Genomic DNA, 20,000 nt, shown 5'->3' on the forward strand with positions numbered 1-20,000 from the left:
GACCACTCCTTTCTGCTCAAATTGAAGATACACAAGAAAATGAGAAAAATTCTACATGATATTGGGGGGGGGGGAGAGACGAGGGGAGCAAGGAATTTAAAGAAGTGGCCAAACAAGCATGAACTCACACTTCTTTTCTGACTCCCAGTGCATAATTATGGTCAAGTAGCAATTCACGTCTGTCTTTTTTTTTTTTGTCAAATCAAATAAAGGTAATCATTCTGAAATCAAAACATGATCATGGTACATGCATTCTGACAGGAATGCAAGTAGAATACCATCAAGGAGTCTTTCTTGACTTCACCCAGTCTTCATTTTCCCTAAATACTTAAGCCTCCTCTGAAAATTCAAATTTCACCTCAAGAGATAACTATTTTGTGAAGCTGTACTTTTGTACTTTAACATTTCCATGCATTCTAGGCTGGCTAGATGTAATATTCCAGTAGGTCTGAAACTCTTCTGGTAAACAGGGAAAAGCAACCAAAAATTTTGCTGCATTGCCTTCAAGAACAAATAAGGTCTTCTCCACAGAGCTTTCCTCCATTACATACAATCAGAGCCATATAATCACCTGTAAGCAAATAGTCACTTTAATTTTCCATACCTAGTAGAATATAGTCTCTCTCAAAGTCAGTGCTCACATAATACTGTAAGTAAAAATAATTTGATTTGACTATGTATTCTCAAATATTCCCAGGGCAGTTTAAATACTGTCTCAAAAATATGCTAACAGAGATGGATTATCTCCCTCTTAGCTATAACAATAATACACAAGTCCCGAATACGTTCTAATGTTTCCATGAATTGAAATACTGGTGGGGCAAGGAAAAATAAGAGTTTTTTGGCAAAGTTTTATAGCATTTGCAATTGAAAAAGAAACTCATACATTGTTTGCATTACAAAAAAGCATAAAGATACATAGTCTAGCTGGAGGTGAATCTAGAAAAAAACAGTACTTTTCCATTACTATAACATCATCTAATTAAGGGTTTACAAATAGTCAGTACCATAATATGCTTTTGCTGCTTCTGGAATAGCTGCCTTGCTATTCTTGCGAAGGTCACACTTTTTCCTTGAAGTGATCTTTTTACTGTTTTTATGACACTATTTACATGCTGTATCATAGTCTGGCCTAAGAAACTAGGAAACTGTTTGTGTACAACTACAGTAACCCTTACAACAATTATTACCATCCTTTACCGCATGGAATTATTTTTTCCCTCATTCTAGAAAAAGTAAAAATTTCTCCTTTGAGGGAACTGATCTTGAATTACTGGTGGAATATCACTGTTCTCATCCCAAAATCTCTCTTCATGAATGGCACAACAGCACGTAACAAATACTTAAGACTCATCTTTAGATAATTGTTTTCTATCATTTTCAGGAATGTCCCTAAAGAGTTTCTCACTTACTTAAAACTCTAGTTTGGTATAGGATAATTTGATTTTTAGTATCCATCTTCATTACGTTAACTAAGGGGAAGGAATCCAGTCAGCGCTTGTGAGACCACACCTGTTCAGATTTGGTTCCCACTACACAAAAAAAGATGTGGACAGCCTGGAGAGTGCAGAGACAAAGGCCATAAAGATGATTCAAGGGCTGGGAAGCCTGCTACGTGAGGAAAGGCTGAGAGAATGGGGTTTGTTCAGCCTAGAGAAAAGGCGGCTCAGGGGAGACCTGACCACCATGTTCCAGTATTTAAAGGGTGGTTACAAAGACAATGGAGATTCCAAGTAGTCACTTGGAAAAGACGAGGGCTAATGGATACAAGTGACACCTGAGAAGATTCTGACTGGACACAAGAGCAAAATTTTTCACAAAGAGAACAATCAGTCATCGGAATCATCTCCCCACAGAACTGATGGATTCCCCAACACTGGACACTTTTAAAATTCGGATGGACAGGGACCTGGGCCATCTAGTCTAGGTCATGCTTTGCCTATAAAGGCTGGACCAGATGTTCCTTGTTCCAGGACCCTTCCAACCTGGTATGCTATGAGTCTATGACTCAATCATGCTACCGGCATTTAACCATGGTTATGACTCCTTCTGATTCACTTGACTGCTTCCTGAACAGCAAGACTTTTTTAACTTCAAGACATACTAAATCAGGAGAAAATGAGAGAGATGAAAGTGAGCCCTCACCTCTACAAGCCTTATTCTTCCACTGGGACCCACTGATCACTGCTGCCACTGCAATCGGTACGCAAGTTCTGCAGCAGCAGCACTGACAAAACTGTAAAAAGAGAGTTAGATTCATCCAGCCAGGATGAGACAAAAGCATGTAAAACCAATTTCCAAATCCATAAGACTAAAGTAGGATTTAATTTGTTTAGCTTTGCATTTCTAAAATAAAAACAAATCATTCTTGTTTTAAGAGTGTTGGGGAAAAAAAAAAAAAAAAATTTGCTACCGGAGAGCTGCAAATCCCAGATAATGCCCAACTGCCTTGCAGTGCTATAAACAACTCCATGTGCCTTCTAGCAGCCTCGCGATGATGCCTGGTTCCGCCTCAGCTCCTGCAACCACCAGAGCTGAAATCCTCTGTTCTAGTTTGGTTTATTAATCAAAAGAGAGTATCAAGCCCTCTTAATCACCCAAGCTAAAACAACTCAATAACAATAGAATCATAGAATGGTAAGTTCATCTAGTTCCAAGGTTTTTTTACAGTTGCTGCAGGACACACGTAAAAATCACCTCTTGTGCTCCTCTGGCTGTTGTCTCCTGCTCCAGGTACTAAGGGCTACAGACACCAAAACACAGCAAGCTATATATTAACTTGCAGTTCAGAGCTACCAGTTGTAAGTTTTAAAATGTGGTAAAAAATTCAGAATTATCTTTCCTTCATACTGTCCTTGCACTTACCATAAGGAAAAAGAGCAGTACTATCTCATGAGGAACTGATTCAACATCCAAACTACTAACGTTTTTTTAAACTTGCACTCCAAGGTCTTTTCCGTACATGAAATAAATCTTGCTGATTTCAGTATGCTTCAATAAAATCTTTGAAAAGACTTATAAAGCACATAGATTGGGGAAAAAAAAAACAGAGAAACCACTAAATCACCTTGCCTTTTCTATGCCACATACATAGATTTTGCATTGTGTTGAACAGTAAAATGCTAGTTTGGCTATAGAACACCCAACAAAATAAAGCCATTAAGAAGTTTCTTCCACCCATCACCTTATCTGTGCGGTGTATAGTTTTTTTGTTAACTTAATGTTTGATCTTTCAGCCACTGGCTCTTCTTAATTTCCTCCCTGCCCTATCCCCTACACCACCACACCCGCAACCCTCCCCTGACTAAGAAGCCCAGGTATCTATTTTCATGCAGAAACATTTCTCCACTGTGATCAACTAACTTAATTTTTTATTCTACATTATACTTATTTCAATATGAATAAGCCCCCCAACCTATATTTGTCTCTCATAAGTAACAAGTAACTATATTAAGAGCTGACACCCATCCTCCAGTGTAGAACTGTGCCCTTAATATCTCTGGGCATTTATAAGAGTCATCATTTTTTTTTGAGTTCTTACAGTTTCAAAGGATCTATGAATACAGGAAGCACTTTTGGCCCTGGGATTAGATGGCAATCAGGCTTCAGGCACAAACACAGGAAGAAGCAATACTGAGCACTAGAACATATGACAGTTTTGATAAGGGTACTGTAAATGACAGAACTTCAGCTACTACGCAAAATCACATCTATGCATGTGCACAAAACTCCATATATAAGTGGACAGCTGAATAAATATGTATTCTGTCTACAGGAAAATGTATTTACGAAAAAAAGTTTTCAATGTGAACAAGAGGAATAGCTGTATTAACTTTCAAAACACAACGTCTCATGTATCTTTTTAGCATATAGGCTAGGTAATTCACAAATTAAAACCCCCACAGGGTCTGTGCTAGGAACTATGCAAACTTAACTATTTTTCATCACAGGGTATAATTTTCTTTAATAGTTTCTAGACATATTAACAAAGAAAAACAAGCATGATATCACAGAAGAAAACCATTTGTATTTTTTAAGTCAGTATTTGCGCTGCTAGCAACACAGCAGCAGGTTTCATTTGCCTTGCACTAAGGATATCATGAATAATTCAGTTTCTTGCTTTGCTCCCTAAATAGCTGACAGGGAACAGAAGCATTATTCATGACCACATGGCCTTTTTCGAAGCTTGTCTATTTATTTAATAATTCACATCACAGGGACTATCACCTAGGTTGGCATTTATTAAAAGTAAAGCATTCAATGACTATTACTAACAAATGGCCATGAAACAGGCAACTTCTCAGAGCAACCACCTTTTGTTCACAAATAGCACTCACACAGCTATTTAAATAATTAAATGCTCTCAGTCTGCACTGCATCAGCCTGGGCTCACGTAGCCTTTGTCAGGAAACAGATTCCAGAACCGCTGGGAACATGTTCCTGCCTCAGCCACAATCATAACTGTAAACATGTAGGCTGTCTGCTAAATCGCATCTGCCCTCATAGAACAGAGAAAACAATTTCCATCAAAGGCGTACTGACATCTTCATGGTCTTCTTACCCATTTTTAACTATTTAACCTTCTTTCTGCTGTCTCCTCTCTTCATGTTTTGAAGAAGTCCTGGGTTCCTCCAGTCTACAGGTTCCAGTTTGCCACTTGAGCAGAAGCAAAATGAATTACTGCCACTTAAGCATAACACAAATATTGGATAGTTGAGTCCAGGTAGAATGCTTCAAAACTTTGGTCAATTGGTCAATTCTGTGTTATAGATCAATCTTCAGCCATGCCCTAAACTTCAAAATGAAAGCTATCCCAAATTATTTCCTTTCTCTAGTCCCAGATCTCAGCAAAAATGCCACGATTCACACAAACTCCGCTCTGAAGAGCTTTCTAAAATCTGCTGGAGAGAAGTCAATCTTTGATGGGGTCCTAACCCCTGCAGCAATAGAGACCTTTTTCCTTAAGCCTCACATAACCCACTTAATTAGACTACTCGCTAACAAAGTTTGACACACATTAGAAAAGGTAAAATGAACAAACCCCTCAAATGTTATCTGCTCACTTCTGTTAATGTTATCTTCTTCATTCTGTTAAGTAACCAGCTTTAACAAAGACATTAAGCTGGCTGAGGACCAGACATTGCTGTGGAAGGAATTGTCACAACACACACAAAAGTCCCCAGTTAGGAATAAAAATCCTGATGCTTCCAAGAAACAAGATTTCCATATATTTTTATTTCTGAGCCATTTGAACACTTCATTTTCATAGAAACATTTCAATTCACTTCTAAACTTTTCTATCTCACTAAAAGAAAAAAAATGGATAGAGAAAATTTTATTAAACTGGAATATTACCACCTTTTCACCCTTGAAAAAATACTCATACGGTAAGTGTATTTTATGCGTATTTTAACTTGGACATCAACTAATTCAATAGGAAATCATATATACGTAAATCTGTGTCAATTGTTTGTCCAAGGGAATCATCAACTTACACAAAGGATGAGACTTCTCCAATGTTTAAAGATTACCCATTGAGACTGAGAAAAAGATGAGACACATAGAAACCTCCTACATTATTTAACCTGTTGTCCATAGAGGGTACTCTAAAAATTCAAACACAGTCAGCTTGTTTAATTTTGAGAAGTTTAAGACTGCACAAGTTCCAGTATTACTGGGAAAAAACCCAAACTTTTCACATTTGCTTCAGTGTGGCATCTACTACTTCAGAAACTCATCAGCTTTGAAAGAGAACTGAAATGAGAATAGAAGCCCCTTAATGCAAGAATACTGTAAAATACTATTATTAAAATGGATTATTATTCAGACTATCGATTTCATTATCCCTGATCGATTCCTAGCAATCCTTCTTAGTAGCCTTCAGTTACAAATGCTGCATGAACAGGAACTTAACACTGCACTACAAATTGCGGTCCTGCTGCTCCCAGTATATTTGGTAACAGTCTGACTTATTAGCAGGCTTCTGGTAAATGGCTGTCATAGGTGCTGACTGTAGGGAACTGTATGTCAAAACACCACCAAAGAGGGTAGAGAAAATTCTTTCCCTTGAGGCTTTGTTAATTTGATTTATGTGTACAGGCAGAAAACTAATTGCTAATTGTTGCAGTGCATAAGATGGAATTGCAGCACTCCACTCAAACGCCGTATCTCAAGAGTACCAACAGACTCAGTTTTACACTCTGCTGATGAGAGATGCATCCTAAATAGGAATTTGAGAGTGTTTGGTGCTTGAGAAATTTTACAAGAGAAGTCTTTGCAATGCCCTGCGCCACCATCTCCTCAGAGATAACAGCCACCTCTGAGCATACTATACTGTATTGCTAAGAACTTGGGAGCCAATACAGTTAACTCGGCAGAAGCAAACTCTTGCAGTTGTTCAGGTAATTAGTAGATAGTCCACATATCTACCACCACTAATAAAATTGTTAAGGGGTTTTGTTCTGAAAGGTTCGTTTCTCAGGATCTTTATAAGTATGTCCCTGGGACCGCTAGGCAAAATTGCTGATCCTCCTGCAAGGACTGGACAGTGAAGGACAACATGGTCTAATTTCTGCATCCTCTGATATTTCCCCATTGGAAGCAATTGTCTTAAAATCAAAAGCTGGATGTCATCTCAGCAGGAAGTGTAGTTTTTTCTTTTGCAATCTTTCTGTTAGAAGAAATATGGTTTGGTTACATCTGTGAAGCTGATGGATGGCAACATAAATAAGTTTTTTGCCTCTAAATACTGCCTTTTAGCCAGCATTAGTGTCAGAAATGCTCGGGAATGTCAATAATTTCTCTTTTTCAGGTAAAGTCAAGTACAGGGCTTAATACTCAATAAAAGTTTCTTAAAATGTATGCATTTTTAAAATCCATGCACATTTGACCATTTGTTTGTTTGTCAGACTGAAACAGAAACAACCCCTGAAAATCTGAGCTTTCCAAACAGCAACAAACATGTACAGGCAAAGGGGAGAACAAGATGTCCTGGGGGCATCCCAGACAAATAGGAAGACTCAAGGTATCATCAGTCCCTTCATTTCCCCAAGCAGGCAGGAAGGAGGTGTGCTAGACTCCTCAACCCCATGCTAGCACAACTCAGTTCATCACATATCAGGAAAACGAGTACTTGTCCCCATTCAGAATTGCCTGTTCTAAATTGCCCCACAGATTTCAGCAATCATGATAAAGAAGTAGATGGCTAATGGTCATGGAAATTGGTTCCCTTAACTAAATCCTAACCAAACTTTTGCTACAAGTTTAAGGCAATTTTAGCAAGATAAACTTTAATTTTAAAATAAGTAAGTTTATGCAATCTGAAAATAAGTGACTAGAGCAAAATTTATTCATACTTTATAGCCTATCAAAAACTAGTGTTACTCTTTCTTAGGAAACATGAGGTGCCGTACCAACACGCAGATGTGTAGGAAAGCACTGCAATGGGAGAAGTTCTGTTGTCAGGTCCTGTTCCACTTAATGCAGAACAGGACCATGACTCCCCTCCCAAGACCTCTGTTTCGTGTAACCTCTCAGCAGTACTGAGCTGTTCCCATCTTCCCCTCTCAAATTTCGAAGCTGAGCTTGTGAATGTTGCACTGAAACAGACACTGTACCACAAAAAACGCAGATTTATGGGAGGCAGGGGAATCGTCCTCAAAAATTGCCAATAAGCTTATTATACATTTTTCTAGCCCACAAAATCCACTTCTTGGAATGGTATTATTTCTGAGAAAATACTCAGAAGCCTCATTCTCAGTTTTCACACAAATGACGCACGATGTCCAGCCACAACATCACATAAGACTAATCTTCCTGCTTCTCTTGAGAGAAAGTCTCAGAGGTTTGGCAAACATTTGTTTATTTCTTACATCTCACCTAAAAAAGTCCACTGCACAGACTGGAAGGGCTTACTCTCACTTGTCTTAATGGACAGGCGAGGGTCTAAATGGTAGGTGGCAAGGTGCATGGAAAGCTGCAGATCCAACCTTGCATGTGGGCGGACCAGCGCATGGGTAGCTCGAGATTGCTCAGGAGATGACAGTCCCGGTCAGACTCCTCCTGATTGCCTAAGCACCCTTTTTTCTAACCAGATTTGCATATCCCACATGCCCTTGGTCATCGTGCTTGTAGTAAGAGTGGTTAAAGCCCTTCACAAGTCTTTGCTCGCGAAGCCAAGCCATCAATCAATCAATCAATCAAGACAACTAAAATACTTCTTTTAAGAGTTTCCTAACTGTTAAGTTCACCCAATCATGATTTTCTTTTTATTCTCCCTAGCAGAGACTGTATGCTGTTTTTATGAAAGGAGGAGTAAGACAGAAGCCATACTCATGGGCTCTGACTACATGACTCTGGTGTATCGCTTAGAAAAAAATATTTTAAGGTAACAGTGTGTACTTCATTTACAAATGACAGAAAAAATAAAATTAAAAAAAAACACTGAACAAACAAACAAACAAAAAAAAAAAAACAAAACAGATTTCACTGTGAATGACTTCCCAAACCAAACATCTGACAGTAAATGTATTTTTATGGTTACCATTAAAAAAATTATCAACCAAGAGGAAAAACTCTTCTCAGTGAACCATATGGTGGATTTGAAACATGAAATATGTCCTTTGAATGTTAAAATAACCATAAGCTATGACATTTATTCAAAAAGGAAGGGGAATTTTATAAGCATATGAGCATATGCTGTAACTGACCTTAACGGGAATAAACGTACATCTCCTTGTCAAACATTATGTGAACATAATGCTTCATTCTTTCTTCTACAGAAACAAATGAAAGAGCTATGTCTATCGTGGGGGGTGGGAGGAAGGAGAGGAGGTAAGAGAAATAATATAAAAAGAAAAAAGAAAACGAATATTGAACGAAGCTATAAAAGAGACGAGACTTTCAACTTTTTATTAAGATCTCTGAAGTACACATATAACCTAGTTTTTGCTTAGGAAAAAAAAAAACGTATTTGATAGAAGTGGCTATCTGTAGCCTAAATTTATCAAGCCGCTGTTCCACAAATACCACTCAGGTCATGTGGGGCATCTTTTTTCCACAAAAGACACATACCCATGTTCTCGGAGCCATTCTTCCCTGGGCAGGCAGCAGGAACATAAGTGAGAACTTTCACTTGTTTGACATTACTCTTATCTCCTTTCAAAAGGGACTTTGTACTTATAAATACACATCCAAACTATCATGTGAATAAAGACAACCCCAAGTCATTACACAGTGGAAATGAAACAGAATGCTTCCTTAGCTCCCAGTTACCCAGGCATGTGCCAACATCCATTTCTAAAGATGTAGTAGGCAGAAATAAAGACTCATTCTAATTATATTTAATACTTGTAATTTTTATGGCAATGTAATAAATATGTAACGCTGATATACAGGAGCAAACAGGATGAGTTCCCGCTAAGATTTGTTTTTTGCAATGCATTCTTCAACTGCTGTCATGACAAAAAAAGAGAAAAAATAGAATTTGCTTGCATACAGGGGACACCAAGACAACTGCTCAGATCACAGATAAAGTGAGCAGTGGTCTAGGGCAAAAGACTGCTACCATCAGCCACGTAGATGTCAGTAGGTAGCTACTAATTAACAGTAGCTGTTAACAGGAGTAGGGACAAAATGGGTTTTTCCTAAGGGAAGCAGTGACCAGAGCTCTCTTTTCTTTCCTCATACTCTTCCTTTGGAAGCAGAGACTCTGCTCCTGCCACGATTTCTCATTCCTAGGACAGCAACAGCAATTTTGCCGAGCAGCTCTCTGTAAATCTAATTCAGTCCAAATCTCCAGAAATGAAATCTTCCAAGAACTTCTAGGCACTCTTTACTCATCAGGTCTGTGTTTCACAGACTTTATCCGATAAAAAGGTTTGAAACTCTACAGTTTCAACAGTATCAATTATAACTGATCAGGGATAAGAAACACTTGAATGTGGAAGTTTCTTCCTTCACTTTCAGAAAAAACAAGAAAACTCCTTTTCTCACTGCATAGGCACTTTTGTTTCTTTGGCCTTGAGCATGTAGGAGAGCTGATGCTGCCTCTCAAAACCCTTTGAAGAATTAAGTTATGGATGGCACCAGGCACCAGTGACAAATCAATTCTTGCCAGAGATGGATTTGGAAGATTCTGCAGGTGATATTACCAGCTGGAAGGAGGAACAGATATGCCTCCAAAGGACAGTTAGTTACAACTAGACATATTACAAAGGGATTTAAACCTCCCTATTGCTCGAGGGGGTGGGGGAAACGATAGTAAAGAAAGCATTTGAGTGAGAATACACATGATGAAAAGCAGCATTGAAATGTAGGAGCTGTCCTATAAGCGCGATGAAGAGCAAAGACTCCATCTGTGCCACCCCTACCCCCAAGTCTTAATCCTAGAAAAAAATTATCCAAGAGGACTGTGAATCTGATAGCAGCCAAGCTATATGATTGTTGAAAGGAATTACAGAGTAAAGCAGAATAACGTTTTAAGAATTTTAAAAATCATGCTTGTGAGAATTAACTAATCTGACAAATAAGGTACAGCTAGAGTTATCATCAACATCAACACAACTGATCATTTGTTTTTACCCTTACTATAACATGAATCTTTTGTTTATTGGTTCAATTTACAGAAGTCAACACCAAAATTAAAACTTCCTAAAAAATTACAATAGCCCCATATTTTCCAAACATATTAGGATTGTTTCATTTTTATCTGTTGTTAGAGTAACAAAGTTGAAATAATTCTGTATAAAATACAAATACCACTTTTCATATTTTCCCTATTGAAGTGTTCAGCACTGTTAAACATGCAACACAATATATTTTCTTTAAGAAAAAGATGCCCAATTGGACAGCAGTAGTTATTATGATCTTAGAGGTCTTTGACAGGACTGCATTTCTGCTACTTTTAGTGCTTTCATTGCCTTGGCCCTTTAGATTTTGTTAAAAATATTCAATGCAAGCTTTAACTGAAAATATTCACCAAAGTTCAGTTTAAACAAAAATTAAATGTTTACTATTCTAAAATATAAAATCTTAGCAAGATATGAGATAAGCAAAATCTGGGCATCGTCAATTAGGCAACTTGGCCAAGGCCAGTAATTACAACCATGCTAAACTGCACTCAATTTCTGCAGCAGTGGCATTTCACAGAAAGGAAGGTGCAAAGCTGAAGGAATAAAAGTCAACATAGTGACTTTTCTTACCAGCAGTTTCTAGTATGTCTGCTGGGAAAAATGCTTAACATGCACCTAGGTGATGCAGCCAGCCAGTATGGGACTGACAGAAGAGCAGTGCACGAGCTCTTACCAAGAGCTTCAACAAAGAAGCTGGACAGGAACATCTGCATATCCCACTGCAGCAACCCATGCAGACAAACTGCTATTATCCTATATGATCCTACATTTTCAATGCAAATTGGCAGAGAAGCTTCATTTGGCTCAAACAGAATACAGTCCAAAACACAACAAAATCATCACAAGTCCCCTGATGCACTTTTGCAACCTCTTGCCCAGAGGGTTCCAGTCCTCAAAGCTTCATCTGACCACACCAGATTTCATTCCAATAGGAAGTTCCTACTCCATACCTCCAAGCACATTAAGGTGATGTCAGCTTGGGCGATATGACTGAGTGTCTTTTGCACATTCTTTTCTCTCCTAAGTCCTTTATCAGGACTGTTAGCAAAATCCCTTGCCATTATTGAGTCTGATCTAAGTAGTAAGCTAAGAAAATCAAATTAATGTCATTCTCAGTCATATTTAGAAACTGCAAGCTAAGAATCTGCCACTTATTCCCAGTAACTCAAAGCATATTATATTGAAAGAAGTTTTACAATAAAATATATTGATTTTGTCAGGTTTGGCCTTCCCCTCCCCCCAACCAACATACGTTGCGTGTTCTATATTTGTGGGACTACATATATGCAAGTTTCATTGCAGTAACTCTGACTTGCCAAACAGATGTTGAGAGAAAGCAATTTAACATGGGATAAAATCTGTCTCAGATCAAAATACTGGGTCAAGAAAAATCTTGTGAGTAATGCGGTATAATAAAAGCATTGATTGTATATTTATATACAGAACTGATAGGTAGCTGCATGCTTGAATAAATTTGTTGAAATCATTGTATTACAGAGGGGAAAAACTACCAAATGCCAAGAATTACACTAATTAAAGTATAGCAGCTATGTAAGTTTTTTAGGTTCCAAAATATTTATATAATTCATTTTACCTAAAGTCCAGATTCTCACTAATACCCCAATAGCTAGCTGAAATTGTTTGAAAAGCGATAAAGAGTTTGAAAAGGGATGTTTTCAAAGCAGACTTTGAAATAATAAAAAGGCAAGAAATTCTCTGTCCCCAAACACAAAGTATTGGAGCATTACCCTGAGACTGACAGGCTTCTCTGCAATTTACTGTAATTTGTGTAATACCCAGTCAGTAGGGCTTAGCTTATGCCAATGCTTTGCTCACAACTAAGCCTAATGACAGAATCCATTTCAATTTACTCTCTGAGAAGACAAAACGGTCAATTTCTTACCATTCAGAATCAACACTTTTCATCACCTATACCCTTTCTCATTATGAAAATAATTAGATTGCTACAGAGTCAGTTCAGCATATGAAAAATGACATGAAATCCTTCATAGCTGTTTTTTTCTCCTTGAATTTAGTAACAGTGTTGGCTCAAAATACGGTGCTAACTGCTTTAGGTTTTTAGGTTTGGTTTAGCAAATATAATAAAAGACATACTATCTTAGAAGGCTTCTATGGTTACTTTCAATGCACTTCTGATGCACTCAAGAAGGACTCTTTGGACATCCGTGACAATATTTCTAACCTCAGGTATGTAATTTCTGCTCCTCCTGAGCTGGTACTGATCAAAAAAAAAAAAAAAAATCTACGATGCATTTTCCTTTATCATGAAAAAGGAACTTGCAGCTCCAGAAGCCAGAAATAAGCTCATCTCTCCTCTCACACAGAAATAACTTTCAAAGTTGGCAGGAAAACCTAGTTTTCTCCACATTCACTGCTACAGAAAAGTGATTATACTCTCATATGAACATGTTATATAAACTTTTAAACCAGTAAAAAGGTTCCACATGGAGGAAAAAAAAACAAAAAAAATTCCAACCCAGTCAGTAAATATTTTACAATATTTTATACTCGTGAAACAGGTGCTAAAAAAAAAAAAACCACAAAAAAAAAACTATAAAAAAACCAAACAAAACCCAGACACACAAAGAAAAAAACAAACAAAAAAAAAATCCAGTCCTTCAGAGTTCAGAGGTCAATTTTCCATCCTAAACCCATGCAGACTAAAGGCTTACTTTACCATATGGATTGAAAAACAAAATACAGGATTCACTTATTTGCCAGAGATTAAATGGGGCTTTCTTAAAGCAACTGCTATTAATAAACTTAGCAATAGAACATTATTAAAGCAAAAACAAAAATAACACAAGTTCATACTGCTAAAAATTACACAAGTTTCACAGATATATATATGAGCTTCTCAAGTATCATGAGAAAACTGAACATGAAGAAAGAGTCAAAGTTTGTAAATAAGATTTCATATAAAGCAAATCACAAGAAGTCTTAACATTGGCACCTGACTGCATTTAGACAAAAACATGTGAAGGTACATACCTGTAAATCTGCTGAATATGTTCAGCTTTGATTTCCTTGAGAATTTCATGGTAGGTATGAGCGTTATTTGGTTCTTGAGATGGTGAGGGAGAAGGACATTTCTTGCGTGCATAATATCCTATCAGAATTCCAAAAATAAATAAAATCAAAGCAGTGCAAAATACTTTCAGTATCTGAAAAAAACTGCAGCGGTTACTCTTTGGTGCCTGTCTCGTATAGTGCGAGATATAGTCGGGGTCTTCCTGAAGACGCTGGAATCTTCCTTTTGGAGAAGATGAAGGCTGGATGGGCTCAAGATCAAGGTCAGGGCTCTGTGAGTTTCCCAGGTGATGCTGCACTGCACCATCCAGTCGGAAATGGTCAAAGCCAGGCTCCTCCAGCTCTTTTTCCATGTCCCATTCCAGTTCCAGTGCTGTAGCTTGGAGCTCATCGTTGTCAAGGTATGGAGAATGACCCTGTGCTCTCTGGTCTGCATTTACTTTGTGATAGGCCATCTTTTTATCTATTAAAACAAAATTTAAAAATATTTGTTTCCTTCTGTATGAACAATCTATTCTTTGTAAACCCAGGAGAACTAAACATACATAATACAAAGCACAAACAGGGTTCTTAGTATTTCACTTTCTCCATTTCCATTGTCCTGCCTTCTTTTGTAGGATCAGAAGTCCCATGAACCTTGTCAGAGAGAAAATATGATATTTAAGGGAATATAATATATTGTAAGAATATGAATAAAGAGAATTTACAAGTGCCAAAGGCAAAGCACAAAAGTTAGCCTATTATATTGTCAGTTCCCAAGATAATAATAATAACAAAATGAAAAAAGAAATCAAGTGAAGGCACAGTTTCCCAAACAATTATTTATGGCCTTAAAGTAATTTTAAAGCTTAACAACTGTGTGCATCAACTTCATTTCACACCATACAAAATAATGCTGTTAAAGTTTAAAAAGTAGAATTAAGAGAACTTGCCTGATCTGATTCTAAACACAAGGAAATAGTAAGTTAAAAAAGAAATTTCAGGGTGACACTGTACTTACACATCAATAAAAGGCTTTCATTTAGATGGAGCATTCTATTATTTATAGGTATTTTAAATGCATATTTCCTGAATGACTGATGAATTTACTTAGAAATTGTCCCAGCTGTTTTGCTCCACTTATTTTTCCCATTTTAATGAATCAAAAGCACTGCCAGGTAAGTATTTATATCAAAATCATTCCCTTAATAGCAAGGCATATCTGTGGTACTTCTAGGTATTTCTGTGGAAGTATGAGCTCCCCAAAGGGAACTCTGACCTCCAGTACAAACATTCAAAGTCAATTTTCAACAAATCATTTCTAACAGACTGCAACAATAGGGTGCCATTTTCCTCCATACTTTGACAATAGCTATTCCAACACATAAAGCATCTGTAATTTAGGGCTTTTCAAACATGAGATTCACTTATCAATTAGACTAAATGAAGATAAAGATATTAAACCTCTCACAGTGATGGATACTGGACTGACACATACAACACTACATTATCCCTCCATTTTTACATTTTAAGGCTTTTTCTTTCTCTAAGACTTACCTCCAGAAAACAGTACTGAGGCCACATAATAGATGAACCTCCTCTAATGGCAAAGAATTTAGCTTTTGAAGCTCTCTTCAGAGACCAGACTGTTAGAAATCACTGATATAATGAAACAGCCTATTGTCCACTGAAAGACTGTCCAGCTCTGTACAATGCCAACTTGGTCCTTGAACAGCTACTTAATATCCCTTGCCTACATATCTTGCCAGGTAGTCTAGAAACAGTCAAGAGAGCCCATAAATGAGGTATACTTTTTAAGTGCAGCTATTGTATACACTTTACAAATGAGTTCTCTGTCTGCAGTCCAAATTTTTTCATATGAAGTAAAAGCAACAGAGTTTAAAATCAGTGTGAAAATCTGCATTATTTAAATAATGATAAAAGAAAGTCTCTAAATTGAGGTTGAGTCAACAAATAATTTATGCAACCAAAGCCATTCTGGCTGAAGTTTATGGACTTTGTTAGCCCAACCCTCAGGCTTGTGAAGGTCTCTCTGAACTTGCAGTGCTACAATTTCACACTCCAGTATGTAAAGGATAGCCACAAAGAAGATGAAGACTCCCTTACTATACGAGTCACAAGGAGAAGATGAGGGGTAATGGGTACAAGTTACTCCTGGGGAGATTCCGACTGGACGAAAGAGGAGAATTCTTCACCACAAGATGAGCCATTGGAATAAACTCCCCAGTGAAGTGGTGGACTCCCCAGTGTTGGACACTTAAGATTCAGCTGTACAGGGAGTTGGGCCACCCTGACTAGATGGTACTTTTTCCAAGAACGGTTGGGCCAGATGATCCTTGAGGTCCCTTCCAACCTGGTATTCTATGATTTTTTGATTATATGATCGTATCCAGCAGGTCCACCTCTTCCCCCACAGTTTTGTGTCACAACAGGTGCCCAACAACCTCATTTTTCCAAATCCATTGCATACTGTTCATCAGAAATTAAAGGCAAGTGTTTTTTCCTTTAAAAGCTAAACCACCCATCACCATATTACAAAAATACATAATTTTGATTCTAGAGTTACTATAGTCATTTAACAATATCACACATAAAACAGGAATTAAGGCAGTTTATCATATGCAATTGCATGGTAAATACCAATTTTGCTGAGGTTATAAATGTTGACCATTGCATATATGTGGCAGTAAGCTTTTCTCTGTGACATTTTAAAATTGTATGCTATTGTGCAATACAGTGTATTGATAAAGGTTATTTAAGTCTATACATAAAAGAAAGATGCTATGATTTTTTTAAATGGTTGTTTACATAGATGAGTAGTAATCACATCCCACAGCTTAGTATCTCAACAATCCAAGTTTCATATAAAGCACCCAAATCAGTTATCTCACTCTGGGAGGAAAACAACACAAAAATCAAAAATAAAACAGAAAGCCAAAACCAACACAATTGAGCCTCCCCTCCCCCCGCTATGTAAACTAAAATAAAAAATTAGTATTCAATTCAGTTTTATACTTGACACCAGTCTTTGGAGTACGGGGTCTTCTCATCAACACATGTTAAAGAATGCAAGAGTAGCTCCAGTGAATTTGTTCACTTTTCTGCTCATATTGCCAAGTTCATTATTTGAGTGTAAGGACATAGCACAATTTACCACTTACCACAAAGTACCTGAGATTAGGGCCTGCATTGTATTTAGCCATGCCAATAGCGATTTTATAAAGGGGTCTTCTTGTTTGCAATGCACAAGTCATTTGTGCCATGTAATCTATACTATCAGTTTGATTTAGTAATTGGCTAATTAAAGAAGTACGTGTGACTTACAGATCCAGTATTAAATTTAATTTTAGGCAGGAATTAGAAGGATAAGGAAAACACTACATAGAGAATCATAAAAAACAGAGGACTGCAGTATGGATAAACTATATGAAGTCAAGGAGAAAAAAAAACAAACAAACCCCACTATAATAGTCCCGTTCGGTCTTCTCTATGGTACAGACCATAAAATGAACATATTTTTGAAAGACACTTTTTGAAGTTTCAGGAGATAGAAAAATTCATCCCATATGCCAGCAAGCTGTTTCAGCATTTAATTGTTGTTAAGTACCTGTTTTATTATTAAGATAAAAAAGCAACTGCAAAATGCCAGAAGTCTGTATGAACACTAAGTGAGCTTTAAAGCCATTCTATAGGGACAGCAAAGGGGATCATAAACTCTGCAATACTGGACAGAGCCATGCTGATGACCAATAAAGTTGATATGCATTTCTACACTCCCACATATCTGTGGGGAGAATGTTTATAGAAAGTTACCAAATCAATGCTAAATATCCTTTCAATTAACTGTACACAAGAAATCAGGAGAGTCAGCTTTATCAGACTGTTATTGCCCATTTCAAAACTATCTACCAGTTCTTTGATCTTAAAAATAATGCATTTATGCATCTACGCATCTACACCCTGATAGGTACATCTTGTTAAAAAAAAAAAACAAAAAACAAACAAAAAAAAACACATAAACTTTTTTTTGGGATACCTTTCCTGCTTAAATGCTTTATCAATGAAGCCTTTGAAAACTATATAATAAGGACTATGTGAAACGTGTTGCATCTGTTACCACTGCCACTCTCCGATACCTCCACAACAGGAAGGTCAGCTTATATGAACCATGAAACCAAGGAAAGACCAATATGAATATATTATAGTAAATTATTTGTGACTGGTGCTATAGTTGTTAAATCCAGTTCATAAATAGCTGAGACAATTAGCAGGCTCATTCACAGCAAGAAAACCAGCAAGTGTTAACATGTTGCCCACAGCGAATACCTTCTTGGGCCATTTACTGTTCACTACTGAAAAGACAAATTTTACCCAGGAACTGTACTACAGACATGGCCTCTTCCGATAATCATAAAACCAGAAATCCAGGGTTGTTCATTAATCTCAATTTTAAAGGTTCTTTAATTTTCATTTTCTTCTCAGTATCTTCTATAAAGAGTGCTTTTGCTTAGTCCTTGAAATCATTCTTTATCTAGGCAAACCCCCAAAGCAAATATAATGTCACCTGTTTGAAGGGGAAATAGCTGTAGTTATCATAGAAATCAACACCCACTCACATACAAGTCTTTAAAGTGTATCCGACAATAATTTAGTACTTAGTTAAATGAGATGATGCCAAGTTTCAGGCCTAGACAAATTTCTTCAGTTATAAATCCCTGACAAAAGCTGTTTGCAGAAGAGATTACAATGTCCTTGTCAACAGCAACATTACACTACACTGTAATTCAAGAAATAAAGTCATACCTTCCATCATCAGTTCCTTAATTTTCTGCATTAACGGCTTATGCCTCACGTTTGGGATATGGGCTTGGCAACCAGATCAGTTACAGTAGGGAAATTAAGTTCCTTGTCACCATTCACAACCACCATATAAAAACAAATGACAAAGCTACTTGATCACATTTCAGTAGCTGACTTAAGACAAACACAATACGAAGAGTGTGCAGTGCTGTAGAAGAAGACAACAGAGAAGTCAGACTTGAAAAAAGTGGTGTGTAGAACACAGCTAAATTGAGTCCAAGTTGTCTTTTCATGCAACACTACTGATTACTTTCTGGCATACATAAGTGACATAGAATATTTAACTTCTTCAAAATCTCTCACCAATTTTATTATATTGTTAACAGCAGCATGGACCAGGACACTATTAATAACAACACAAAGAATGACTATATGACAAGAACAGGGTCTATAATGCACCCTGACTGATATGACTTATGAACAATGATGCCCAGTTGTAAACAAGATTGAACTTGCCTGTCAAAGCAGTGATCAAATGTGTCAGCTGCTTGAGCTGTAGCAGCCTGGGCCATCCAGGTGTGCACAGGTACACATGTATGTATTTTCCTGCTGATTTTTCAGAACCTTTGAAGTCCTGGGACTCAGAGAAAGAACTGATAGGAAGCTCCTTCTCATCCAACAGACAACTATCACAAAGATAAGGCAGACTCAGCTGGTCTCTGTGAGCTGGGCATGTATTACTAACATGGATCTTCTCCATCCTCAGATACGTTTAGTTTGCAAATACCTATCTACCTGAAACAAAACTCAGAAATATTTACTGAACTTAGAGTAGCTAACAGCATCCGTGATATATGCTTAGCCTAATCAGGAGGTTTAGTACCAACCTGATTATGCTGTGGTTTTAACAATGGCTCTTACAGAGCCTGTGAATTTCCTGTGGTACATGCTGGGCTGCTGCTTTTCCTTTGCTTCCATTTTCAGAAAGAGCATTTCCCTCCAGTCTGGGTGGTTAACAGCTGTTTTCTAGTTGCTCACTCTTTACCACACTCCTTTTCAAATATCAGAACAACAGTCTCAAACAAGAAGGGAGAAGCCCCTCACACACACTGGTTCCTTAGACAATGAATTAATCACTCATCTTTATGCTCAACACAAATCCTGCTGTTCTTCCTTGGGAAGGGCATTAGATAGGATTGCAGTGTTTCTAAAAGCACAAAGGGGGATGGAGAAACAGAAATGTGAGTGCTAGGAGGGATGCGCTCTGTATGTCTGTTTAGTCACTGTTCCAGACTAGGTCTAATGAACGAAATTATGTTCTACATATTTGTTCCTGCCTCAATCACCCCTCCACCATTTGCCTCCCCACAGCTCTGCCTGTCCATCCCCATTTCCCACTGGGTCCTGCTCCTTCAGAGCAACCTTATCCTTCCCCACCTCTGTCCCAAAGGCCCTTGCTCCTACCTTCCTGGTGCTGGAACTGCCACCAAGTTCTGGCATCTCTTCTTTGGGAGCCAC

At 37.6% G+C, this 20,000-nt stretch overlaps 1 protein-coding gene across 12 annotated transcripts in view; it reads right to left on the bottom strand.

The window, feature by feature from the left end:
* The window catches only part of NAALADL2 (N-acetylated alpha-linked acidic dipeptidase like 2), a 489,585-nt gene that overhangs the window by 251,270 nt on the left and 218,315 nt on the right, over positions 1–20,000 (bottom strand). For all 12 annotated transcript variants that reach the window (XM_057411595.1, XM_057411593.1, XM_057411591.1 and 9 more), the window contains one exon: positions 13,644–14,145. In XM_057411595.1, the coding sequence (XP_057267578.1) occupies positions 13,644–14,137 (494 nt within the window). In that variant the 5' untranslated portion in view covers positions 14,138–14,145. The remainder of the gene's footprint in view (positions 1–13,643; positions 14,146–20,000) is intronic.

This window comes from Pezoporus wallicus, unplaced genomic scaffold (genome assembly GCF_028554395.1).
Source record: "Pezoporus wallicus isolate ANWC-B61680 ecotype Strahan unplaced genomic scaffold, APGP_CSIRO_Pwel_v1 contig_6899, whole genome shotgun sequence".
NCBI lineage: Eukaryota > Metazoa > Chordata > Aves > Psittaciformes > Psittacidae > Pezoporus > Pezoporus wallicus.